The following is a 24,627-nucleotide window of genomic DNA, read 5'->3' as shown; positions in this document are numbered from 1 at the left end:
CACATTGGCAAGCTCCAAATGAATGTCAATTTAATGAATATTTTGGATGTGTATTCAGTAAAAGTAAGATTTTTTTCTTTTTTTTTTTTTTTTTTGCTACTAGGATTATCTGAGGCTCTGTGCATACATGATGATTCCATTATTTTCAGTGGCCATTCCTCCCATTTTTCTATTTGATGGAGAGAGAAGTGAAGAGATAGAGATGAGTGACAGAGAGACAGATACAGAAGGGGAAACCCGTTGTACTGTGCCACTGCTCATGAAACTTCCTCCTGCAAGTGGGGGCTGCAGGCCTGAACCTAGGGCCTTGGGGTTGGTAGTGTTTGTGTTCTACCAGGTGTGCTATCATCTGGTCTAAAAAGTCAGACTTAAATTTAGAAATTCAAGCTCATCTCTTGCAGTGATTGGAAATTGGAAATCTCTTACAGAGATGGTCCAGATTTGAGTCTTTCTTTGCCCTATGGTTTTCCATTCATTAAACCAGTATTTGTAGGGAACTACCATCTGACAGCCACTATGGAGTTCTGTTCAAAGCTTTATGCCTGCTTTAGAAGGGTTTGAGATTGACCTTGGCAAGATTTCCACAGGTTGAGATGCCATGGACTAACATTAGATTGCTATTAAATGTCATAGTGCTCTGACCACTGGTCTTCTAAATAAGAGTCTCTTCTTGAAAATAATAATGTACTGCTTATGTGCTCTAAAATGTGACGTACCCTGGAGACCACTATGATCAATGAAGTGACTTTATAGGTGTAGCACACAAATATGTCTCCATAGATTATAGTGGCCTGGTTCAGCATAAGTATGGCTATACTACAGATGTTAATACTATTTAATCTTCATGATGAATCCATGATATAGGCAATTGTACTGCCCCTATTTTTGCAAAGGAATTAAGGAAGCAAAGAATTATAAAAAAAAATGTGCCCAAGATGAAGCATCAAGTAAATATCTAAGTCTTTTTTACATAATTTTTCTTTTTATTAATAATTTGTTACAAAATTATAAGATTACAATGTATAATTCCACACCACACCCAGCACCAAAGTTCTGTATTCCCAACCCTCTAACCTACCAACAGTAACCACCGTAATTGTCCTAAGTATTAAAAACAGTTTGCTTGATTCTGTTTAGATTTTTTTTTTTGACTAGTTCATGTAAATCAGATCTCTAGATTCTACATATGAGTGAAACTATCTGGTAGTTGTCTTTTTATCTATTTATTTCACTAAGCCTAATCACCTCCAGTTCCACCATTTTGTCCCAAAGGTCACAATATCACTTTCTTTTTTTTTAATATCAAAGTCTTGATGTGAACTCAAGAGCCCAGAGACAATTATAAGATCCTGAGATAAAATATCATCATAATCTATGATAACATGTTTGTGTGCTACACCTATACAGCCATTTAACTGGTCACAGTCATTTCCAAATTGCCTCACATTTTATAAGGGTGTTTTTCTTATATAAGAGCTGTCGATCCAAATTGCAAATCCTTACACAGTCCCTTTTTCTTATCTTGCATTCTTTTTTTAAAAAAATTGTTTGGGATTTAATAGTGATTTACAAAATTATGAGATAACAGAGGTATAATTCTGCACTGTTCTCACCACCAGAGTTCTGTGTCCCTGTTCCTTCCATTGGAAACTGAAGTATTCTTTCAATGCCACAGACATGGGTTGATAATTATTCCTATAACTATCTAGATACATATATATTTGCCCAATATTTCTGTGGTCCTGCTTTCTTTTTTTTTGTTTCACCTCTACTTACTTTGTTTAGCATAATCACTTCCAGTTCCATCTATTTTATTATGAATACAATATAATTGAAATAAAACTATATACTACTATCCCATTGAATGTATAATATACATAATATGTACCATCTTTATTCAGATATCTGTCAATGGACATTTAGGTCATTTCCATATTTTGACTATTATGATAGTGTAGCTATGTAACTGTTCTTTAATTTCTTTTATTTATATTTTATTAGTGCTTTAATATTTACTTACAGAATTATGAGACAACAGGGGTATTAACTCCACACCATTACCACCACCAGGGTTCTATATCTCCATCCCCACCAATGGAAACTGTTGTAGTTTTCTCAATGTCACAGATGTGGGTTGACTATTATTTCTATTACTGTCTATATTTATGAATATTTTCCCAGTTTTTCTATAGCCCAGCCTTCCATTCCATTCTAAGTCACACCTACATTTATTAATACTTCTGAATGTCCTTCTTGTTTCCTCTTCTCTCTCCGGGTCCTAATGGAATTAGAGTTCAGAGCCCTCTAGTCATCTTCCCCTAACATTCTCCCCCTCGAGAAGTATAAACCAAAGATGGGGTGCAAAGGATGGAAGTTCTGGCTTCTGTAATTGCTTCTCCACTGAACATGGGCATTGGCAGGTCTATCCATTATCCCCAGGATGTTTCTATCTTTCCCTAGTTGGGTAGGGCTTTGAGGAAGTGAGATTCCAGGAAACACTGATGAGGTCATCTGCCCAGGCAATTCATGATGGAATCATAGTAGCATCTGCAACTTGTTGGCTGAAAGGAAATAAGATATAAAGGAATACAAAAGTTTTAATAATCAAGTACCAAAAAGTAGTAGTAAAGTAGATAAGAATAGGAATCTTAGTGTGGAGAGAAGCTAGGAAGTATTTTAGCTATGTTTCTAGGGACTTTAGTAATTTTTGCTTGAACTTGATAACATGCAAATGTACTAAAAATATTGTTGTAGTCAAAGTTGAGACTAGAACTAGAAACCTGGATTAGGGCTGAGAGTAGCTCTGAAACTTGAATACAATATGTAAGTGCAACTAATGGTTTACTCAATTAATCTGTCCGAGGACCCATACATTTAGCACAGGAGCCAGTGTAACCTCTGAGTCCCTGTCAGTCTGGCCTCACAGTTCACAAAAGAAAGTAATATGTTTCTTAATCTCTTCTGACAGCATCATCACTGTCACCCCTTGAAAATCTTTAGAAGAAACACTGTATACAGTTGGCCAAGAGACATACTGGCAAAACATATATATCAACTAAAGGACAATTACTGTCCCTATGACAATCTTTATCAGAATCATCAAATAAGTAAATTCAATTAAACTTAAGCTTAACTTAGACTACACTAGGTGTGTTTTCTTCCTAACTTGAGGCCAGACCCCATAAACCTAATATGGGTTAGTATAAAATGAATTATGCTAAATGCTTTAGCAACTAGGAGAAAGTCTAAACTCCTCAGATAAAGAAAATACTACAAAATCTGGAAAAAGGCAAGTGACTGCCTCACCTAATAATGGCCTTTTTGGTCAATACCAGGCCACCCAATCATCTGGGGCTCTAGTCAGGGAATCCTTGAACCTAGACCTCTAACAGATCACTCTCTCCACTATCACTGGTCATCTCCATGAGGAACAATATCATAAATCCTCTTGTGGGTCTGTATAGGACCTTGCCCTCACTATAAAATGACAATAGTAAGGACTGCCCGACTCTCCAAAGGGAGACTGGACCATCCTACCCTACTACTTGAGGAAGACTGTCCTGATATGAGTGCAGCCTAGAATGTTCCCAGCTTTGACCATGAACTAGGCTTTGCTTCTGTTCACCCTGTTGAGGGTTACTCTTCTACTCTAATCCAAGATTTTTTCACCTTAGCTATGCCCTGCCAACAAAAGTTGTTCTATAAAATTTTGGTTTTATAGGTTTCTCTGTAAAGATCAGTGTTCTGCATCCTGAGAGGAGAAAATCTTATCTATCATAAAATTCCATAAAATCTTATCTATCGTAAGAGTCCATAAACTCTTATCTATCATAGAATTCCATAAAATCTTATCTATCATAAAATTCCATAAAATCTTATCTATCATAAAATCCCATAATTATGTGGTAGAACTGTTTTGAATCTTATGCACAGTGCTACTGATAGTCTTTTTCTAGTTCGACCTCCTTCTGTCCACAAAACAGCATACTTACCAAGTACTGTGATGGGTTTCAACTAACTTGCACATATGGCACATAATCTATGCAAAAGGTTTAGACTGCTGCTTTACATTGAGGTCCCAAACTTTAACAAAAATATTGTGTCCCAAGTTCACACAGCTCATGATCTTGAATTTGAACCCAAGCAGCCCAAGTTCATTCCGCTGTATGAATTAGTCTGCTTTAAGAAAAAAAAAAACTACCTGTTTTCTCTATCACAAAAGTGACAAAATATTTATGTACTTTACCTTTAAAAACTGGCTATCTAGGACTGGCCAAATAGCTCACTTGGATACTGAGATTCTTTGCCATATGCATAACTCAGATTTGAGCCTGGACTTCATGCACTTAAGAAAGCTTTGGAGCTGTGGTCTTTTTTTCTCTCTCCCTCTGCCTCTCTATTAACTAAGAAAAGGAAGAAGAAGGAGGAGGAGAAGGAGGAGGGGGAGAAGAAGGAGGAGGAGATAAAGAAGATAAAGAAGAAGAATATGATGATGAAGAAGAAGATGGAGAAGAAGGAAGAGGAGAAACAAAAAGGAGGAGGAGGAGAAGAAACTGTACATTAAATGCTCATGGTTTTAGTTGTCTGCTTTCACAAGAGTGCATATCTTTTTGAAAACTGACTACATTGAGTTGCCAATATTTAGGATCTGGAAGATAAATAAAAGGTCAAACCGTATTGCAAAATTTTCTTTTTTGTATTCAGTTTCAGTGCTCTCAAGTCACTTTTATATTCAGAGAAAGACAGAAAGACTAACACCAAAAACAAAAGAGGGAGAGAAACCATAGCACTAGAGCAACTCCTCCTAGTGCCCAGGGAACTTCCAAATGGTGCCCGGGGTCAGGCTTGCACTGCATGCATGAAATGTATATCTGTCCTATCTGATGACATCCCCTCCCCATCCCTGTAATGTAAAATTCTTATTTAGTCTCTGCTTATCAGGATTCTTGGCTATCTGTGAATGAGACTGAAGAATTCTCAGAGCTCTTGCTCAAAGTGTCTTTGATTAAGATGCCTACTCTGTTTTTATAAGTGGGTGAATTAGACAGGTATATTCCAAATGACATCAACTCTCTCAGCTGCATATTTTACTAAAACAGTGCTTGCCTGGAGGTTATAATCATTGTTTTGCACAATTAAAAAAAATAGTAGTTTTCAATGTACATTTCAGTGTATGTAGTGAAAGTCAAAACTAGAGGTGGTGCCTGGAAAAAGTCTGCATGAACCAGAGAGTAAGGCACAAGCTATGTCAGCCTTGCACATTGATCCCAGGGTCTCTCTGAGGGAATCTAGACAGATCTTAGAGATCCAGACTTTCTAGTGCCCTCTGCTGCTCAGGGCCAAAATGACGGAAAACAATTTTACCTTCTGGACATTCATTCAGTAACTTCAATTGCTCTTGGGTTGAAACCAGGTTTTCCAAGTTTTAGTTCATAATAAGTAGTTTTTAAACATGTAAAAATAGGGGTGTGCAATAAAATTCTGAGAGACTCTCTGGAGATTGCTGCTGCTGGCACTTCCCTAAACAGCTTATGCCATTGAGCTAACATTTTGTTCTTTGACTGAAGAAGAAAACAAAGCTGTTAAAAGCTGGTAAGCTCATTTTCCAATAGCAATAGCATTAATATCTTTCAAGTCACTCCTAACCATAGCTAATTAGAGGTTTATAAGAGACAGCCCTTCCAGAAGGGTCACTTCAGGTTATGTAGCCCACAGATTTGCTGTTGACTATTGGAAACAATGGATTTGTTAAGAATTTCTACTCAGTTCGGGGTGATTATCTTTTTTTTTTCCTTCACTTTTGCTGGTGTGTCTCTTGTTTTGACTGGCTGAGGTAAGCTTAGTGTCGCGAGCAAGGAATTAGAACAAGGACTCACTCGGAGAGCGTGTCAGGGTTAAGCAATAATTTTTTACTTATTTAGATGCCATAGAAGGGTCACAGAATTCACACAACACACAGTCAACACTATACCTCTCCTTACTTAATAACTGTTCGCAGGTAAGGCTCACGACATGGTCATCAACCGCTGTGTTGCCGGACTGGAGGTCCTTTGTCTGCTGACGCGACCAGATGAGCAAGGGTCTCTGGATGCTGGGAAAGCAGTTACTTAGCCTAGCCGCGTGTGCTCTTAAGTTTTTAGCAGCACCCGCAGCTTCCCAGTCAGTAACAGTGAAGGCACTTTATCCAGCTGGTTTCTGAGCCTTTCCTTATACTTAGCTTGCCTCTGATTTCAAAGTTACATCTTCATTGGCCAATTAGGTTGGGTTGACATCTTATCCTATGTATACATATGTCTCTGTCTTTATCACACTATGCAGGCGCGTTATGGTTACTACAGTTACTAGGGTTACATGTTCACTACACTTAGACAATGCGGCCCCAATTCAAAGACTGTGCCAAGTTATTGCTGGAGATCTGCACTGACAGATTGTTGAAAACTTATTAGTCTGACGTTTTAACAGCCTGTAATGGGATGAAAATCTGCTCTTTCACTGGAAAACTTAGAAATGAAAACATGACCTCAGCTGAAATGAGCCGCCACCCCCATTCTAAAACTGCCAAACTCTGGCAACAGAGTGCCAAGGGCTGCCACCGTGTTTAAAGATTAAGGTCTGGTTATCCCACCCACATGGTAGACAGGACATGGGACACCATAAAGTTGAAGGCCCTGAAAAAATACACACCCTCTGGGAACTGGGAGAATTGTGATGTGTGCCATACTAGGTGCTAATGGTTTCAGCAGTAGCAGAAATTGACCTCACATGAAGTTTCAAGTGAGGGTTTAAGAATAGTTCTTCTGGCCATAGTCAATTCTGTGTGATAATCCAAAAAAAAAAAAAAAGAAAGAAATAGTGAACACTTCAGGTGTGGTCCCTCTTTGAGTCTGAAATGGATTATGGGGGCTGGGGGTAGTGAACAATATCTGGTGCCATTCTGTTGTGACTATGTGCTAAAATGGAAAAAGAATCCATTAAGGAGACTAGAGCTAGTACAATGGTTATGCAAAAAGACTTCCTTGCCTGAGGCAGCCAAGTCCCATATTCAGTCCCAGATACTACAAAAAGCACTAGTTGAGCAGACTGATTAAAAAGAAAAAAAAATGAACAAAGGGCAAGGTAGACAGTATAATGGTGATATATAAGACTTTCATATCTGAGGCTCCAAGGCCCCAGGTTCAATCCCAGCACTGTCATAAACCAGAACTAAGCAGTGCTCTGATAAATACAAATACATAACAACAGAAATAATAAATATAATAATAAAATAAAGACAACTTATTTCAACTTTACAAAAAAGAATTAATTAGACACTCCAGCTCTTTCAAGGTAAATTCCTCTTTTTTAGTCCTGTCTAGTAAATTTTAATTGTCACCTTTAACCCTATTTATATCCATTCTTCCCTCTGATGACCACTTTGGTTTAAATTTGTTCCAAAACAGTTTTACATTCATACTGGGCATCTACTCAAATATTCTATTAGGCTTCTGGGTTTTGTACAGCAGTTTCTTCTGCTTGGAGGGGACACAATTAAAAAAAAAAAATTCTTAGTGATTTAATAATGATTAACGAGATTATAAGATAACAGGGGTACAATTCCACACAGTTCCACCAACAGAGTTGTGTATCCCCTCCTCTCTATTGAAAGCTTCCCCATTCTTTATCCTTCTGGGAATATGGACCAAACATATTTATGGGGTGCAGATTGTTGGAGGTCTGACTTCTGCAATTGCTTTTCCGCTAAACATGGACGTTGACAGTTTGATCCATACCCACAACCTTTCCCTGTCTTTCCCTGATGGGATAGGGCTCTGGAAAGGTGGGGTTCCAGGACATATTGGTAAGGTCATCTGGCCAGGGAAGTCAGGCTGGTGTCATGGTAGCATGTGCACCTTGATGGCTGAGAAGCATTAAGATACAAAGTAGAAAAAAATTGTTTAACAATCAGGAACTAAGAGGTAAGAATATAGCAGATGCATTTGGGGTATTTATGTTGGACGACATTAGGAAGTCTAATTTAGGTATATTTCAAGAGGGCCATGACTTTACCGGAATATTTATCAGCTCAGGTTCATGGTAGTGCCCGAGACTGAACCTGGGATTTTAGAACCTCGGGTATGAGAGTCTCAGCATAACCATTATGCTATTTAGCCTAACCTTTTGGAGTCTTTTATGATAGTCCCAGGGAGCATCGGCTGCCTACCATAGAGGGTTCTTGTAGCCTTCTTTCTATATTGAGACATCAGACTGGACTTGACTGGATTAGGAACATCCTGAAGACAAGATCCACCCTAAATCTCACTTGTAGTTGCGTTCCTGACTCGAAGTGCAATGCTTACAAATAGTAGGCTATCAATAATTGTGAAACTTTGAAGTTTATTACATTGAAGTTTATTACATTTATCAGTTTTTGTCATCACAAGGACTTTTCCACCCCAAGTTAATGTTTTCAGGTAAAAAAGAGAAAGGAAGGGGGGAGGGAGTGAAGGAAGGATGAAAGAAGGAAGGAAGGAAGGAAGGAAGGAAGGAAGGAAGGAAGGAAGGGAGAAAGGAAGGAAGGAAGGAAGGAAGGAAGGAAGGAAGGAAGGAAGGAAGGAAGGAAGGAAAGAAGGAGACAGAAAAACAGCACTGCACTGAAACTTCCATAAGTACCATGAACTGGGCTTGAACCTGGTTTGTGTACATAGCAAAACAAGAGCACTCTCCAAGTGCACTATGTTGCTGACCCACTCTTTTGAATTTTTATTTCATTAACTTACCCACTGTATATAGTACTAGACTTCTAGACCTTGTTAAGACTTTGAAGAACTTAAGCAGGGGCTTTCATTTTATCATCTACAGGCCTAAGTCATTTTCTCTCCTACTCTTATCTTCTGGGAATCTGGTTTCAATTAGTGCCATTTAGTTCTTTGTTGGAAGAAACGTGATGTGGGAAGTGACCCAAATGTTCTGAAATGTCTTCTTAATGTCAGCTTTCCCCTCCACCATCCCATTGCAACTCCATATAAAGTGGCTGCATCTAAGGACAGCACACAGTGGTGTGTATACTGAATGTTGAGAAAAACATATTCTTCATACTGCTACCCCAAATACTCTCTTGTCAAGTATATTTTATAGAATGGCAGGAACCATTATTTCTTCAGTTAAGTCACAATGAGAGATCCCCTGGGATCTCATGCATTAGTCATTGTGCTTGTTACCTTGAGGGTCTAGAAATGGTCACAAAGTGGATGTATCAGCATACAGTCATTGTTCTGGTTTGATAGAAGCCTCACTATAGAAATTTTGTACGGCAAACCCGCATAAACAAAGTAATTCAAGGTAGGCTGAAGATGGAGGTGAACACTGTCTGCACTGAGCCCTGACTTCTCCAGACAGACTCTATTGCTCCTTGCACAGATGAAATACGCCTCTCTACTACCAAACAGTCAACTTAACTAGCATTTCTTCAGCTCAGGAAATTTAATTTCAAGTATCTTTATACCCAAATTGAGAATCATTATGCCCAAGTCCTTTTCCTTTTTTTTTTTTTTTCTTTGCCCTTTCCTGTTTTTCTGTTACTTGAATGATCAAGCAATCATAGAAGTGTTAGGCTTTTCCACATTTCTGCAGTACCGTCCAACATTCAGTCACTCACTCCATGGAGTTAAGAGCATCATGAGGCAGTTGTGCCAATAGTTTTCTAGCCTCTGGTCACTACCAAGCATTGTAAGTTTTGTTTGTTTTGTTGTTTGTAGTTGACAGGGTTTCCATGTTGACTTTGTCAGGTAGAGACAGAGAAACAAAGAAAAAGACAAAGATACAATCGCACAAATGCTTCCTTTGATATGGTAGAGACCAGGCTCAAACTTTGATCAGGCATATGGTGAAGTAGGCACACTATCCAGGTGAGCTTTTTGCTGGCCTGTACTGTGTTCTTAAAAGTAAACGGTTCCCATGGTGCCTCCTACCACTATGGAAACCCATCATCAGCAACCTTCATGAAACAATTTTGCATTTTTGTCTGTAAGTCCTTTCTTGCTGGCTAGCCTGAATCTATTCTTCTCATGATTTTATGAGCCACAAACTCAGTTTAGTAATTTCCTCTCCATTTAAAAGTTAAAGAGCTGTTAAGGTGGAAGGGACATAATCAAGAAATCTTTTAATTATTTGATGATTGCATTTAACATTACCTACTTGCAAGAAACGCTAATTTCTTCAGCTGACACTGGGGCAAACCTCTCCAAGCAATAAGATTTCTGTCTTAGGTTTTCTTTTTTTAATGTTTACTCTTCTCCCTGAAAAGGTTAGTTACTGCAGGCCTGCTGAGAGACTAATACATGCAAGCAAAAAAAAAAAAAAAAGAAAAGAAAAAAATCAAGAATCCAAAGAATATGAAAGTAAGAAAAACACTAACTGGTTTTAGAAAGCTAAAGGTGCTGTCAGTGTAACTATGTGTGAGGTTTTCACTGCATTTTTTATATCTTATATTTTAATATACTATGGTACAGTTATTAATTTTTTAAATATTTTTATTTGTTTATTATTGGAAAGAGATATTGAGAGAGTGGGAGAGAAAGAGACAGAGTGACGCCTGAAGCCATACTTCACCACTTGTGAAGCTTTCCCCCTTCAGGTAGGGACCAGAGGCTTGAACCTGGGTCCTTCCTTGCGTTGTCATGTGTGCGCTTAACCAGGTGCTACACCGCCTGGCCCCCAGTTATTAATTTTTTAATCTCATTTGTGAGTTTCCCTTTAAAAAGTAGTTCAGGGGAGTTGGGTGGTAGCACAGCAGGTTAACCTCATGTGGCGCAAAGCACAAGGACCAGCATAAGGATCCCCGTTCCAGCCTCTGGGTTCCAGCCTCTGGCTCCCCATTTGTAAGGTAGTCCCTTCACAGGCAGTGAAGCAGGTCTGCAGGTGTCTATCTTTCTCTCCCCCTCTCTGTCTTCCCCTCCTCTCTACATTTCTCTCTGTCCTGTACAATAACTACAACAACAATGAAAAACAAGAAACAAAAGGGAAAATAAGTAAATATAAAAATAATAATAAAGTAGTTCATGAGGCCAATAATATAGCTTATCTGGGGGGCAACCTGCTTTGCTAGATTTGAGCACCTGGTACATCACTTGGGAGTACCATGACACTAGAAGAAACGTCCGTGCTCTGATCTCTTTCTCCTTGCTCTCTCTAATTCTCTTTCTACCTGAAAAAGTAACCCCAACTTGGTAAAGTCATGGCAACTATAAGAAAAGAAATTTTTCAAATAGTGAAGTGTGATGTTTTTTAAAAATGACTAATTTCAATTTCCCCCACTGATTTTGTAATCAAAGAAATGAAAAATATACTTTACTATGAGAAGTATACTTTATTCCACATAATTTAGCTAATGAAAATGGCAAATGTAAGTAAATTTAAGTATACTATATATATAAAACATAATATACTATTATCCTTTTACTGACATTTACCTAAATTATTTTACATTTAAAAATAAAAATTCTTTTTTAATTTTATTTATTTATTCATGAGAAAGATAGGAAGAGAGAGAGAAAGAGCCAGACATCACTTTGGTACATATGCTGCTGGGGACCTAACTCAGGACCAGCACTGTGCCACCTCCCGGACCACAATAAATAATTTTATTTAAACAAATAAAAAATTACTTATTTAAAATTAAAAAATATTTACTTAAACAAATAAAAAAATTTAGTTAATGAAAATTTTCAATTAACCTGGAAAAAATAGGCTGACATTTTTTACACCGTAATTATTTCTTTGTTGAATCTCAAATAATAATAATATGGTACTTGAAATAGAATTATAGTGAATTAATTTTATTTATTAATGAATATTTTGTATTTAAGTCTCATCTGCAATAATTTAAACCAATAATGGATTAAAAAATAAACTAGGAATAATATTTTGACATAGATAATGTTACCTTGGTTTACAGACAAGTAAGCAAGTTTGGAAAAACTCAATAAATTATCCATGACAATATAATAGGTAAATGTATACAGCAACAGAATTTGAGTTTAAGTCAGTGTGATCCAAATTCTGTGCTCTCATAGGATGCAATTCATGTAAAAAGTGAGTAACTGGTGACTATGAGGATAGACTATCCATTGGCGTAATGTATACTTGCCTAACCAAAAAGGAGGGCAACAGTTACTAACATTTCAAAATGTATACACATGGTCAAGCATCAGGTAAGATCTCAGCTAATAATCTCATTCACTGCAGGCAAATATTCTATAATGACTATTACTCTCTGTCTCAATTTTCTACCATCAGTGCATGATGGTAGATGTGCAACATTTTGAACAATGCTGAATTGATAGTATGTGCTCCATCAGTGTTAACTAGTCCATAAATATTTATTTATTTTTAGTCATCAGGTTATTATTGAGGTTCAGTGCCTATAAATTCCACTATTCTAGCAGGCATTTTTTTTCTTTCCTCTAGAAAAACAGAGAAAGAGAAAGAGATGTATAGAGAGAGAGATAGTGCTCCAGTGCTTATAAACCTACCCCCATCCATACACACAGCAGATGCTCCCATTTGGTGGTTGGAGGCTCAAACCTGAGTCCTCACTTATGTTCATGTGTGTGTTCTATTGGGTGAGTGAGTCACTTTCCAGCTCCTCATCTCCAAACACTTTTATTAAGAACCCAATCTTCATTTAAGGTTACAATAATGAGATATTTATGAATACTGATGATAAAGGAGTTTTGATTTTTTTTATGGCTCCTGGAGCAATGCACATTGCACGCATGAGTTTATGTCTGTTACATATCCTGGGTATTATGAACAGATATTACCAGAAGAATCTCTTCCTTGTCGGCATGACTCTGAGGAAGAGTAGAAAAGTTAAGAATGATGTTGAAAAATAAGAACAGAAAGGAGAAACACAAAATAGTGCTCGGACTGGGCTTGGTGTAGTACACCAAAATAAAGGACTGGGTGTGGGACAAGGGACAGGGTGCTTTAAAGTCCTGGGGCATGATAGTGGAGGGAGATCTAGGTGGGGTGAGAGTGCTTTGCAGTAAACTGAGAAATTTTATACATGTTACCAATAACTGTTTTTTCTATAAACCACTAATACTCCCTCAAAAAAGAATGATGTCATATTATTTGGCAGATTGGAGAGATAGCTCAGCATTAAAAAACAGGATTTAAACATGCCTGAGTTCCCAGAAACTCCAGGTTAAATCCCTAGTACCACCGTATGCCAGAACTGAGAAGTGTTTTTGCATACCTTTCCCAGCCCTTTCTCTTCCCTTATAAAATAACTATTTTGGGGAGTCGGGCGGTAGCACAGTGGGTTAAACGCGGGTGGTGCAAAGCGCAAGCACCTGCATAAGGATCCCGGTTCGAGACCCCGGCTCCCCACCTGCAGGGGAGTCGCTTCACAGGCGGTGAAGCAGGTCTGCAGGTGTCTATCTTTCTCTCCCCCTCTCTGTCTTCCCCTCCTCTCTCCATTTCTCTCTATCCTATTCAACAACAACATTAATAACAACAACAATAAAACAACAAGGGCAGCAAAAAGAAATAAATATTAACAAAAAAAACTAAAAATGAATAAATATTTTTTGTTTTTTTTTAAGCAAGGCAATTTGTTCTCACTATTTCAGGTGTGTATACACACACACACACACACACACACACACACACACACACACGATGAATACCTTACGAACAAGTGGGATAGAACCCTAAGAATTAGATGTATGGTAATTAGAACCTGGTCAAAATCAGAGTTGTCCACAGAAGGGTCTAGAGTGGAGAGTCACAGCATCTATGACTAAGTAGAGCTGCACAGGTAGAAAGATGTTCATCCCCTGAGAATCCAGTATGATATGAACTTTTCCCCATGGAAGATTGTGTAGTGCTCTGAGACTCAGACTCCACAATTTAGCCCAGTTAATCTCCCTAAACTGGGTCATCACCCAGGGTTGCACAGAAAGCAGGAGCCTGGCAGCCAAGGCCCCTAAGCCCTGGCATCAATGAGAAAAGCATTGGGAAGAATCTGGTTTCCTTCAAGTCCTGAAAACAATCAGATTCCATTTTTGAGTACTGCTTTAAAATCTTTTACCATCGTCAGGTAACTTTATAAAGCAATTAGAGAACTAGAGTTAGCTTTACCATTCATTCTCCAGAAGGTCAGGGCAATGAAGACAAGGAAGAGAACTATCTTATGATCATGGTCACCTGAGGCCAACCTGCCCCATTCCTGATGCCTTGTCATTGCCTTGTGCAGTCAGTGAACCCAAGCAGTTCATGATTACTAAAGAATGCATATCCAGGAAAGAGAGAATGACCTCTAAAATACCACCCACACCCATAAACATCTGTATCTTGAGAAGTGTGTTTGTTTTGCTTCCAGGGTTATCTCTGGGGCTTAGTGCTGGTACTATGAATCTACTGCTCCTTGAAGTGTGTTTTGTTTTGTTTTCCATTTTATTGTATAGGACAGAGAGAAATTGAAAGAGGAACGGGAGATAAAGAGAGGGAGAAAGATAGACACTTGCAGACCTGCTTCATCACTTCCCCCTGTACAGGTGGGGAGCCAGGGGCTCAAACCTGGATCCTTGTGCTAAGTAATATGTGTGCTTGATTGGGCACAGCCACTGCGTAACCACCCCACACCCCACTCCTCCCCCGAGTAGTTTATATTAAGCTGCCCTTAGCCCTGGGTCATGGGAAGCTGGGTGTGCAACTTCCAGCCACCATGGGCTACAGCAGTGAAGCAAAGTGCTTCCATCTAGTCTTACATGCAGGCTTCATCACTAACAAAGGGGAAGAAAGCACCCAGGCATTCTTTCAGTGGGAGACCAGGAATATGGGTTGACAAAAGTTTTGTCACACCAGGTTTCGCCAAGAATTAAGAACATTTGAAAAACTAGTCATCTTTCATTTGAAAATAATCACTAACATTTTCATAATTTCATAAAAACACCCCCATTGAAAAACAAGTAAAACAAGTAATGTAGCAAATGCACCCTCCTAATATAAAAGGGCTTAACCTTGGCCGAAATACAAACAAAACAGGAAGAGACAGTCATATCAGACTCCATGGGTTGTTAATCCCATTTGTTCTCTGATGTGATGTTCTCTGATGTGATTTTGTGGTGTATGTTAGCATCCCCATTTCATTACAAAGAAATGAAGCATGAACAGATAAAAACACATGATAAATATCACATGGAATTGAGGTCACCAGAGTAACCAGGAAAAAAAGCTCATGATACAGACTCTCAGTCTTCTATTTATGCCCATTTGCAACTTTTGTGTGTATCCAACCTTCCTTCATTGCAGTCTGTTCTCTTGACTCACTGAAGCAGCTTGTTTCCTCTCAAAGTTCCTGAGCCAATAGACCGTGTCTTTATTCAAGATTTAGATCATCCCAGAGAATGGGTTGATATGATGTTCATCCTTTCTTCACACAACCCACCTCTTTTTGGATCAGAGGACATGGGAAGAAAAATAATTCTCATGTCCATGTTTTTCCCAAGAAATTAGTTGGTCTTAACTAACTCAGATACAATAAAGATTGGCAGAAGGCCGGGTGGTGGCACACCTGGTTGAGTGACTGGTTAACATGTGCAAGGATCCAGGTCCAAGCCCATAGTTCCCAACTACAGGGGGGAAGCTTCAGAAGTGGTAAAGCAGTGTTAAGGTGCTCCCTCTCTCCCTCTCTGTCTTCTCTTTCAAATTCTGTCTGTCATATCAAACTAAAAAGAAATGACTAGAGACTAAGAACTACAGTGGTTATCACTGGGAGGGCCAGGGCACAGAATTCAGTAGTGAGTGTGGTATGGAACCATACCCTATAACTCTACAATTGTGCAGTCTATTATTAATCACACATTAAAGAAAAGAAAACAACAACAACAACAGAAGTGGACACCAAAAGTAATGGATTCCTTAGGCACGAGGTGATAGCACTAGGGCAATAGATAAGTAAATAAATATGAAATAGAAATATCTGCAATCAACTGGAAAATGGACAAATGTAGCAGGTCCTCAGCAGTCCCAAGCACAAGGAAATAAGTAATGAAAACAAATTATTGAGAAAGTAGTTCAGTTTGGCAGGGAGATGGAGGTGAAGAAAGGCAATATGCAAAGGGGAATTTTTCTATTCAGAATATTGCCTAGGGGAGCAATCCCTTCTTATTACAAGGTATCTCTAGTAAAGAAGGCTAATGTTTAGAGTATAAGATAAGTGACATTATTACAGAAAAAAAAAGGTAAACTTTATATGTCTTCCAACATTTTGTTGCTCTGCATATCTTTGACCACTCCCTAAATTTAATATTCACTATTCATTGCATGCTTTATAATCTTTTTTTATAAATTTATGCATCCACAAATGTATGGATTTTTTTCCCAAAAATTTAGCTTTGTAAAAATTTAGTTTCTTGGGAGTTGGGTGGTAGTGCAGCAGGTTAAGTGCAGGTGGCGCAATGTGCAAGGGCCTGTGTAAGTATCCTGGTTTGAGCCCCCAGCTCCCCACCTGTAGGGGAGTCACTTCACAAGTGGTTAAGCAGGTCTGCAGGTGTCTATCTTTCGTTCCCCTCTCTGTCTTCCCCTCCTCTCTCCATTTCTCTCTGTCCTATCCAACAACAATGACATCAATAATAATTACTGCAACAATAAAACATGGGCAACAAAAGGGAATAAATAAATATAAAAATATATAACACATTTAGTTTCTTGTCTACATTATACTTTTATTACTTGATATATGTGTTTATATGAGTTGAAAATCACATGTTGAACATTTGATAATTGGAATGATATTTAGTTATGTGCTTGTATTTTAAATTTTAAATTGTGTTTGCAAAATATTTAGCCCTATTTCATTCATTTTAACTGCTCTGTCACATGCTAATGTATTTATGCTACATATCTGTTTATAGCTGGATACTAAAGGTATATCATTAAATCTCTCTAGGGATAAGTCTAGAAGGTGATTTCCTATGTTATAGTCTATGTACATTTCAACTTGAACAGAACTTATCAAACAGAACTTATCAAATATAACTTATCACTTTTTATTCGAAGTGGATTTTCTCTTTATACTTAACTCCAGAGTATGAGAGAATATCTATCTACTTGTGTTATTGCCAGACTATTTTCCATACTGAAAAGTTCAAAGTATACCTCTTGTTTTTATCTTTTTTAAATTTTCTTTTTTCTGAATATTAACTAGTATGACTAAATATATTTTCTCCTCAGTCATCCATTCATATTTTCTCTTCCATGAATCACTTGTCTGTTTATTTGGTTTTATACAGAATTACTATTTTCTTATTAATGTGGGGGATTTATTTAGAAATTTGGGTATTATTTGTCAATTATACACACAGATATGATCTATTTGTAAATAACTTATTTCTAGTGATTTCCTGGCAAAGAACTTTTAATTATTCATTACTTGTGTTGGTTTTTGAGGTAATATTAGCTTAATAGACTATAAATGTTTCAAAAGTACAACTTGCCATCTCTTCAAATATATTATACCATCTTGCCACTCACAAAAGAACCCATGGAGGCCAGGTGATGGCACAGCAGGTTAAGGTACATGGTGCGAAGCTCAAGGACCGGCATAAGGATCTGTTTGAGCCCCTGGTCCTCCACCTGCAGAGGGGTCGCTTGACAGGAGGAGAAGTAGGTCTTCAGATGTCTATCTTTCTCTCCCCCTCTGCCTTCCCCTCCTCTCTCAATTTCTCTCTGTCCTATTCAATAACAATGATAGCAATAACAACAATAAAAACAACTACAAGTATAAACAACAAGGGCAAAAAAAAGGGAATAAAACAGGCTTCAGGAGCAGTGGATTCATAGTGCAGGCACTAGCCCCAGCGATAACCCTGGAGGCAAAAAAAAAAAAAAAGCACCAGTATTTTCCTTTACGTTTTGCACAAAATTTCTTTGCCATCATCAAGACTTCACCACTCTGAGGTGAATATTTAGGTAGAAAAAGAAGAAAGAAAGACACCACAGTATAAAATCTTCTTCAATGCAGTGGAGGCCAGCCTAAAACTTGGGTCATAGGCATGACAAAACAGACATCCTCCAAGATGAACTATCTCTCCAGTCTTGCACAAACTTTTAACAAGCAAGATAAAAATGAGATAGAGATAACTACTATTTTCATGAGCCTGGATAATTTCTCATCATATCCTCATGCTTCAAGTTCAGAGAGTTAAGTATAGACAACCTAGCCATGTTGCTGAAAGCAGTAGTGTTTCAGGATACCAATAGTTTGGATACTGAATGAGAACCGATTCTGATAGTGATTGAACTCACATTATCACATATAATACATGCACACTTATCATGCATATGTGTAACAGAAACCACCCTGTGCCTGTTTGATATCCAGTTATATTTTGTCATTGCAACACTGAGAATCAGATCTAGACATGAATAATATAGAAGCAATTTATTTAAATTTAACTGTCAAATGTTTTAGTACCAAAAAGGGAGATGCTCATGATACAAGTCTATAGACTCAGGTAACCAAGGAAAACATGAATAATTGAAAAATGTCATGGTGATATCAGGCTACTTAGACATAGCAGCTTGGAAATTGCTATGAAATCTAAAATAACTTTGGCTTTCTCTCTTTTTCAGAGGTGTGGCGAAATTTTGTTTGAAAACCCTGATCAGAATGTCAAATGTGTTTGCATGCTAGGTAAGAATACTACTCAAATCAGATATGATAATTATGTTGATGTGTGGATTTACTCATCATTATTATTATTTATTATTATTAGGTTAATGGTTTATGGTACAGCTGTTGGCACAAGTGTTCAATTTCTCATTTTACCATGATAGGTGTCTGCAAAACATTCTCACCCCCCAGCCTAGGTCCTTTTCCATTAGCATGCACTTCAAAGCCCCTCCCTTAACTTCTCCCTGCCATCCTGCCCCAGAGTCCTGTTTACCTTACTGACTGTCCATTCTTCCATATTCAAGGCTTATCAGTTCTCTCATAGGTTTATAGATCTCTAACAATTATATGTGGAACATTCGATGATAGAAATGGTTTGGTATTTAAAAACTATCAGTAAGTCAGGACCCATGTCTCTGGATCTTCCTAAATGTTTCTTTGATCTTCAGGAAAACATAGAATTCGGTAATTGTGATGCGAAAAAAAAATCACATTGTGATTTCAGACTAGATCTGATACTCTACATAAGCACTCTGTTAAATATTTACATCAAGCTACAAAACCCTTCCTTAGATTGCCTGGGAGAAATGTATACTTATTGGCAATTATGCATACTAGATTTGACATTTTACTGCATTGTAATGAATAATTATTTGTTCGTTTGCAGTGATATGTCACCAGTGTCTTATGGAAGTTGCTTAATGTGTAATGTTGTTAAGAAATGAAGTTTCAGGATCAGCAAGCTATCTGGTAGATCAATGCATGTAGATCACCATACAACATGGAAAAATCTAGTGCTGTGGTTTCTCTCTCGTTCTATCTTTACCTATGTATCTGTGTGCATATATGTTTGTGTTAAAAACCTGAAAACAGCCTATGTGTCCCTCAACAGATGAGTGGTTAATAAAGTTATGGTTGGAGTAGGGCACCAAAGTAAAAACCCTGGGGTGAAGGTTCGGCTTAATGGGGCGGGGGTGGGGTGGGGGTGGGGGATGGGATGGGACACAGTCTTTTGGTGGTGGGAATGGTGTTTATGTACACTCCTATTAATTTTAAGTCATATAAATCACTATTTAATTAATATGAGAGGGGAAAAATTGATTGAATGTCTCAGACTTTTTAAAGCACAGACTGAGTCTTTTTAGTATATAAGCTGAGTCTTTGATATGTTGACTTTCTTAAGAGCCTAGACCAGGGAGAACAGAAGCAACCAGTGGCACAGCTATATACAAATAATGTCAAAGGACATAAATTATGGCGATGCTGTGTATGATACAGCAAATCCTAACAAAGAGATATTTCAAAGTTAACCCAATTGTCAAATAATGTGATTAAAACAATGACTATTGTTTTCTTAACCCTAAGACAGCAGGAACCTCCCGCTTCCTCTATAGAGCCTATATTTCCCCCAGTCCTGGAACCTCTGGGATGGGGTTCACTTTTCTGCATGCTTCTCTCAATTCATACCAAATGATATTGCATCTGCTGATCCCAACCTGATTAACCCAATGAGTACCTCCACAGTATGCTTCACTTCAGACGGTGACCAAAGACGTCAGGCGTGGAATGTCAACCCTTCACCCTCATTACTCTGGTGAGACCTTTCCTTTCATAGGACTCACTAATTCCATTCTAGGTGGTTCACTTCCTAACAAAGTCCCAAAACCTAGATATAGACCAGGTCCCATGAGATAGAGCATATGTTCATATGTATCCGTAAATTAGGGCAAAATATATACCTGAGAGCAAAAATACACAATAATCTGTATAAAGTTTATAATGGAATAGTATCCTCTTAGATTTAGATACCCTCCTCACCTACTTCCTATTACAGTTCTCTCATTCACTCCAAAGCTAACCTTATCAAAGCAAGGACTGCAAAAGCTGAATAAGAGCAAGAGATTGGCATACTTTAATGATGACTGTTGAGTCACTATCTGGCCACCCCATCAGCTGGGGCCCTATTCGGGGAGTCCACAGATTCCCAAGCATATACGATGGGTCTAGACCTCAAATAAATTCCTCTCTCCAGTGTTACCAGTCATCTCTATCAGGAACAACAAAATAAACCCCTTTGTGGGCCCCCCATAGGACCTTGCCCTCAATTTTAGATCAACAACAGTAGAGAACTTTACATCCTCCAAAGGAAGGATGGACAACATACTCTGTGCTACATCTGAGGAAGATGGGTTGATATTGGGGCAGCATGGAATGTTCCTACTCATGACCACAGAATGTGAGCTCAGATCTATAGGGATGCAGAGGTTACATAGGCTTCTAAGCTGAATATGGGCCCCAGACCACATCAAATTGATGTAGTTTACAGTCAACAATATTTATACACCCCTTTCCCATATCAGGGAGCTACTCTCTTCCCTGATCCAGCTTTCTAGTCCTTTTTCGAGCCATGACATCATCTCCCCAGACAACAACTTGAATCCACCTGCATATCAGATTTCAGGCTCAGGGGGAAAAAAAGTTGTGGTATACGGAATAGTACTAAGCTATTACCTTATCTTGGATGGAGTTTGAAGGAGTCATGTTAAGTGAGATAAGCCAGAAAGAGATGGGTGAATATGAGATGGCCTCACTTATGAACAAGATGGTTGAACCCCTCTTCCCAATTTTCATATATATATCAATGGTAAGCATAATTTTGACTGGAATTGGTGTATTACACCCAAGTAAAGGACTCTGGGGTGGTGGGAGGGTTCATGTCCTTGAACATAAGGGTAGAAGAAGACCTAATGGAAGTTGAACTATTATGTGGAAAACTCAGAAATGTTACACATGTACAAACTATTGTATTTTACTGCCAACTGTAAACCATTAATCCTTTGACTCTCTCTCTCTCTACATCTCTACCTCCCTACCTTTAATATGCATACATGTTGTATGAAACATATACAAACACTCACATATAACATACATGTAAATATACATATGTATTATGTACATCAGAACCTTTTGACACTGCCCTTTTTCTCTCCTGGCAGTTTGTTCTTATTTTATGCATTAAATTCACATCTTTACTCACTTCTTGATGTTTATTTCCACTGTTCTGCTCTTTACTGTCACTAGAATATATACATATTCATACAAGTTTATATGTATGAAGAGAGAAGAGTGAAAAAAAAAAGACCAGAGTACTGGTCCAATCAGTGGTCTAGTCAATGCTAGATATAGAACTGGGGACCTTATACATGCAAGTCCTGTGCTTTGCTGTCTCAGTTACCTCCTTAACCCTTCCTTTGGTATTTTAGTTATATGAATACATATATATTTTTTACTAGTGGAGGTCTAAGGAGCATTTAAGGCTATATATTAACCCCTAAACTTCTAATGTCATGGTGTCACAAAGAAGTTGTCTTTATTTTCTTACCCTTGAAGCCTAAAAGAGAAGGGCTTCATATTCACCTTTTAACAGACAAAAAGACCAAGCAAAGGTAATCATCCATTTAAGCTCTGAGAAAATCAGCATCTCTGGAGCCCACCCGTAGCCAGTCACATCAAAACTGATTCTTCCTTCACCACTATTCCTCTCATTCATTTTCCCCCTTTTATGAAGTCATTCAGAGGTTGTTTACTCTTGGAATGATTCTACTTATGAATCCTTGTATATACTAAACTACATATTTCAATGATGCAGAGTGAGTGACCTTTTTAATTTTGATCCAAAAATCAATGTTGGACTTTTTATTAACACCAATGCATGTCAATATGCTGTCTTATTTTAGAAAATCAAATGCTTAGAGAAGGTATTTGAACTAGGCAGACATATTGAATCCAAAAGTAATCTTTTCACATTTCTCTGGAAAATTAACATCTTATTCCAGAATTACTACATTCTTTATCAGATGCCTTCGTTAATAATTGACTCCATCAGGCAGTCTGTGTGAAGGACAAGTAAGAGAAGAGGACTGTAACTTTTTTCCCAGCTTATTCTACCTGCCTAGACCCTAGAAAATCAGGGTTCATTTTCAGATATATGATCTTGTGTTCATTTGAAGCTGTTATAACAAAGGGTTCTGTACTCTACAAGTGTACTGCTGAAATGGAGAAGTATCCAATTTTAGAAAAATGTTAACTATGGGGAGTCTCTTGGAAGATAGGTGTTAAATATGAGTATCTTTTAAAAGATGAGTTTTGGACACTAGGGAAATAGAATAGTAGGAATATATCAAACTTTAATGCTTGCAGCACAGAGACACCAAATACGATCCCCAGAACCACCATAAACTGAGAAGTGTTTGACACACACACACACACACACACACAGGTTTTCAGCTAGTGTATTTAGCACTAGTAAATATGTGGCATGTGTCCAAGCTCATATCTGTCAATAGTTTTCTCTCAACTTGAACTTGTAGTATGTATATTAATTGGCACTTCTAATTTTCTATTACGATATTTAGCTATTATCTTAATTAGAGAAATTTTTAACTTTTTGTTAAAAGATAGATTATATTTTAAATATATTCAGTTTCTAAATTTCTCAGTGAATTCTTATAAAGTTCAGATATTAATGTATGCTACACAGATCAATATAGATAGCTTCTTTTACACCTCCTCCCACATATATATATATACACGTATGTGCACATGTATATATATACATAATGTAACATATACATGCACATATATATTTACATGTATACATATATAAGTATATGTGTGTTCCATATACTTCCATATGTGTGTGTGCATTTCACCTTTAACTAATTTGCCAATTCATATCTCCCAAAGATTATATACTGACTTCTATAATACTTCCCTGAATTTTGAAGTTTATGTAATTATTCTGATCATATCTCACCCCTATCTACACCCCTCAACTCAGTATTATTTATGATATTCAGGCTTGCTATTGCAAAGAGCTATAGTTCACTCCTTTTCTATCTCTTTTGCATGAGAGAAGTCAGAAAACTATAGGCAATGGGCTAAATCTGGCCTGTCACTCACTTGCTTTGAAAATAAATTTTTATTGGAACATAATAACCATGTCCATTTATATATTATCTATGACTATTCTCACATAGCATTGACAGATTTGAATACTTGTTATAGAATCCAATGAGCCCCAATGCCTAACATATTACAGAAAAAGATTGCTGACTGGTGCTATTGAGTATCTCTCTCTGTGTGTGTTTGTGTATGTATTTGTTATGTCTATTAGATGAACAATCACCTGACTTTGAATTATTATAATGTTTGTCTTTGTATTTTGCAAATATATAGTTATGAACATTCTTATGTTTATTTTGTGTGTACAAATATGCATTTTTCTTAAGTATTTACTTAGAATTAGCACTATTGAGTCATGGTATATATACATACACGTATATATCAACTTTTTATTAATTTCTTTATTGGGGGATTAATGTTTTACAGTAGACAGTAAATATAATAGTACATGCATAACATTTCTCATTTTTCCACACACCACTACAATCCTCACTAGGTCCTCTGTCATCCTGTTCCAGGACCTGAATTCTCACCCCACCCCACCTACCCCAGAGTCTTTTACATTGGTGCACTACACTAACTACAGTCCAAGTTCTGCTTTGTATTTTCTCCTCTGATATTGTTTTTCAACTTCTGCCCGTGAGTGAGATCATCCCATATTTATCCTTCTGTTTCTGACTTACTTCATTCAACATGATTTTTTCAAGCTCCATCCAAGATAGGCTGAAAATGGTGAAATCACCATTTTTGATAGCTGAGTAATATTCCATTGTGTATATATTCCACAACTTGCTCAGCCACTCATCTGTTGTTGGACACCTGGGTTGCTTCCAGGTTTTAGTTTCTACAAATTGTGCTGCTATGAACATGGGTATGTATACACAAATCTTTTTGGATGGGTGTTTTTGGTTCCTTAAGATATATCCCCAGGAGAGGAATTACAGGGTTATAGAGTTGGTCCATTTCTAGCCTTCTGAGAGTTCTTCAGACTGCTCTCCACA

General features: G+C 37.6%; 1 protein-coding gene across 2 annotated transcripts in view; it reads left to right on the top strand.

Annotated features, from left to right (window-relative positions):
• The window catches only part of PDE7B (phosphodiesterase 7B), a 424,310-nt gene that overhangs the window by 104,745 nt on the left and 294,938 nt on the right, over positions 1–24,627 (top strand). For both annotated transcript variants that reach the window (XM_016186828.2, XM_060190400.1), the window contains one exon: positions 18,622–18,682. In XM_016186828.2, coding sequence (XP_016042314.1) covers positions 18,622–18,682 — 61 coding nt within the window. The remainder of the gene's footprint in view (positions 1–18,621; positions 18,683–24,627) is intronic.

Source organism: Erinaceus europaeus, chromosome 4, assembly GCF_950295315.1.
Source record: "Erinaceus europaeus chromosome 4, mEriEur2.1, whole genome shotgun sequence".
Classification (NCBI taxonomy): Eukaryota; Metazoa; Chordata; class Mammalia; order Eulipotyphla; family Erinaceidae; genus Erinaceus; species Erinaceus europaeus.
The sequence above is the reverse complement of the archived record's forward strand: the minus strand, read 5'-3'. Positions and strand labels throughout refer to the sequence as shown.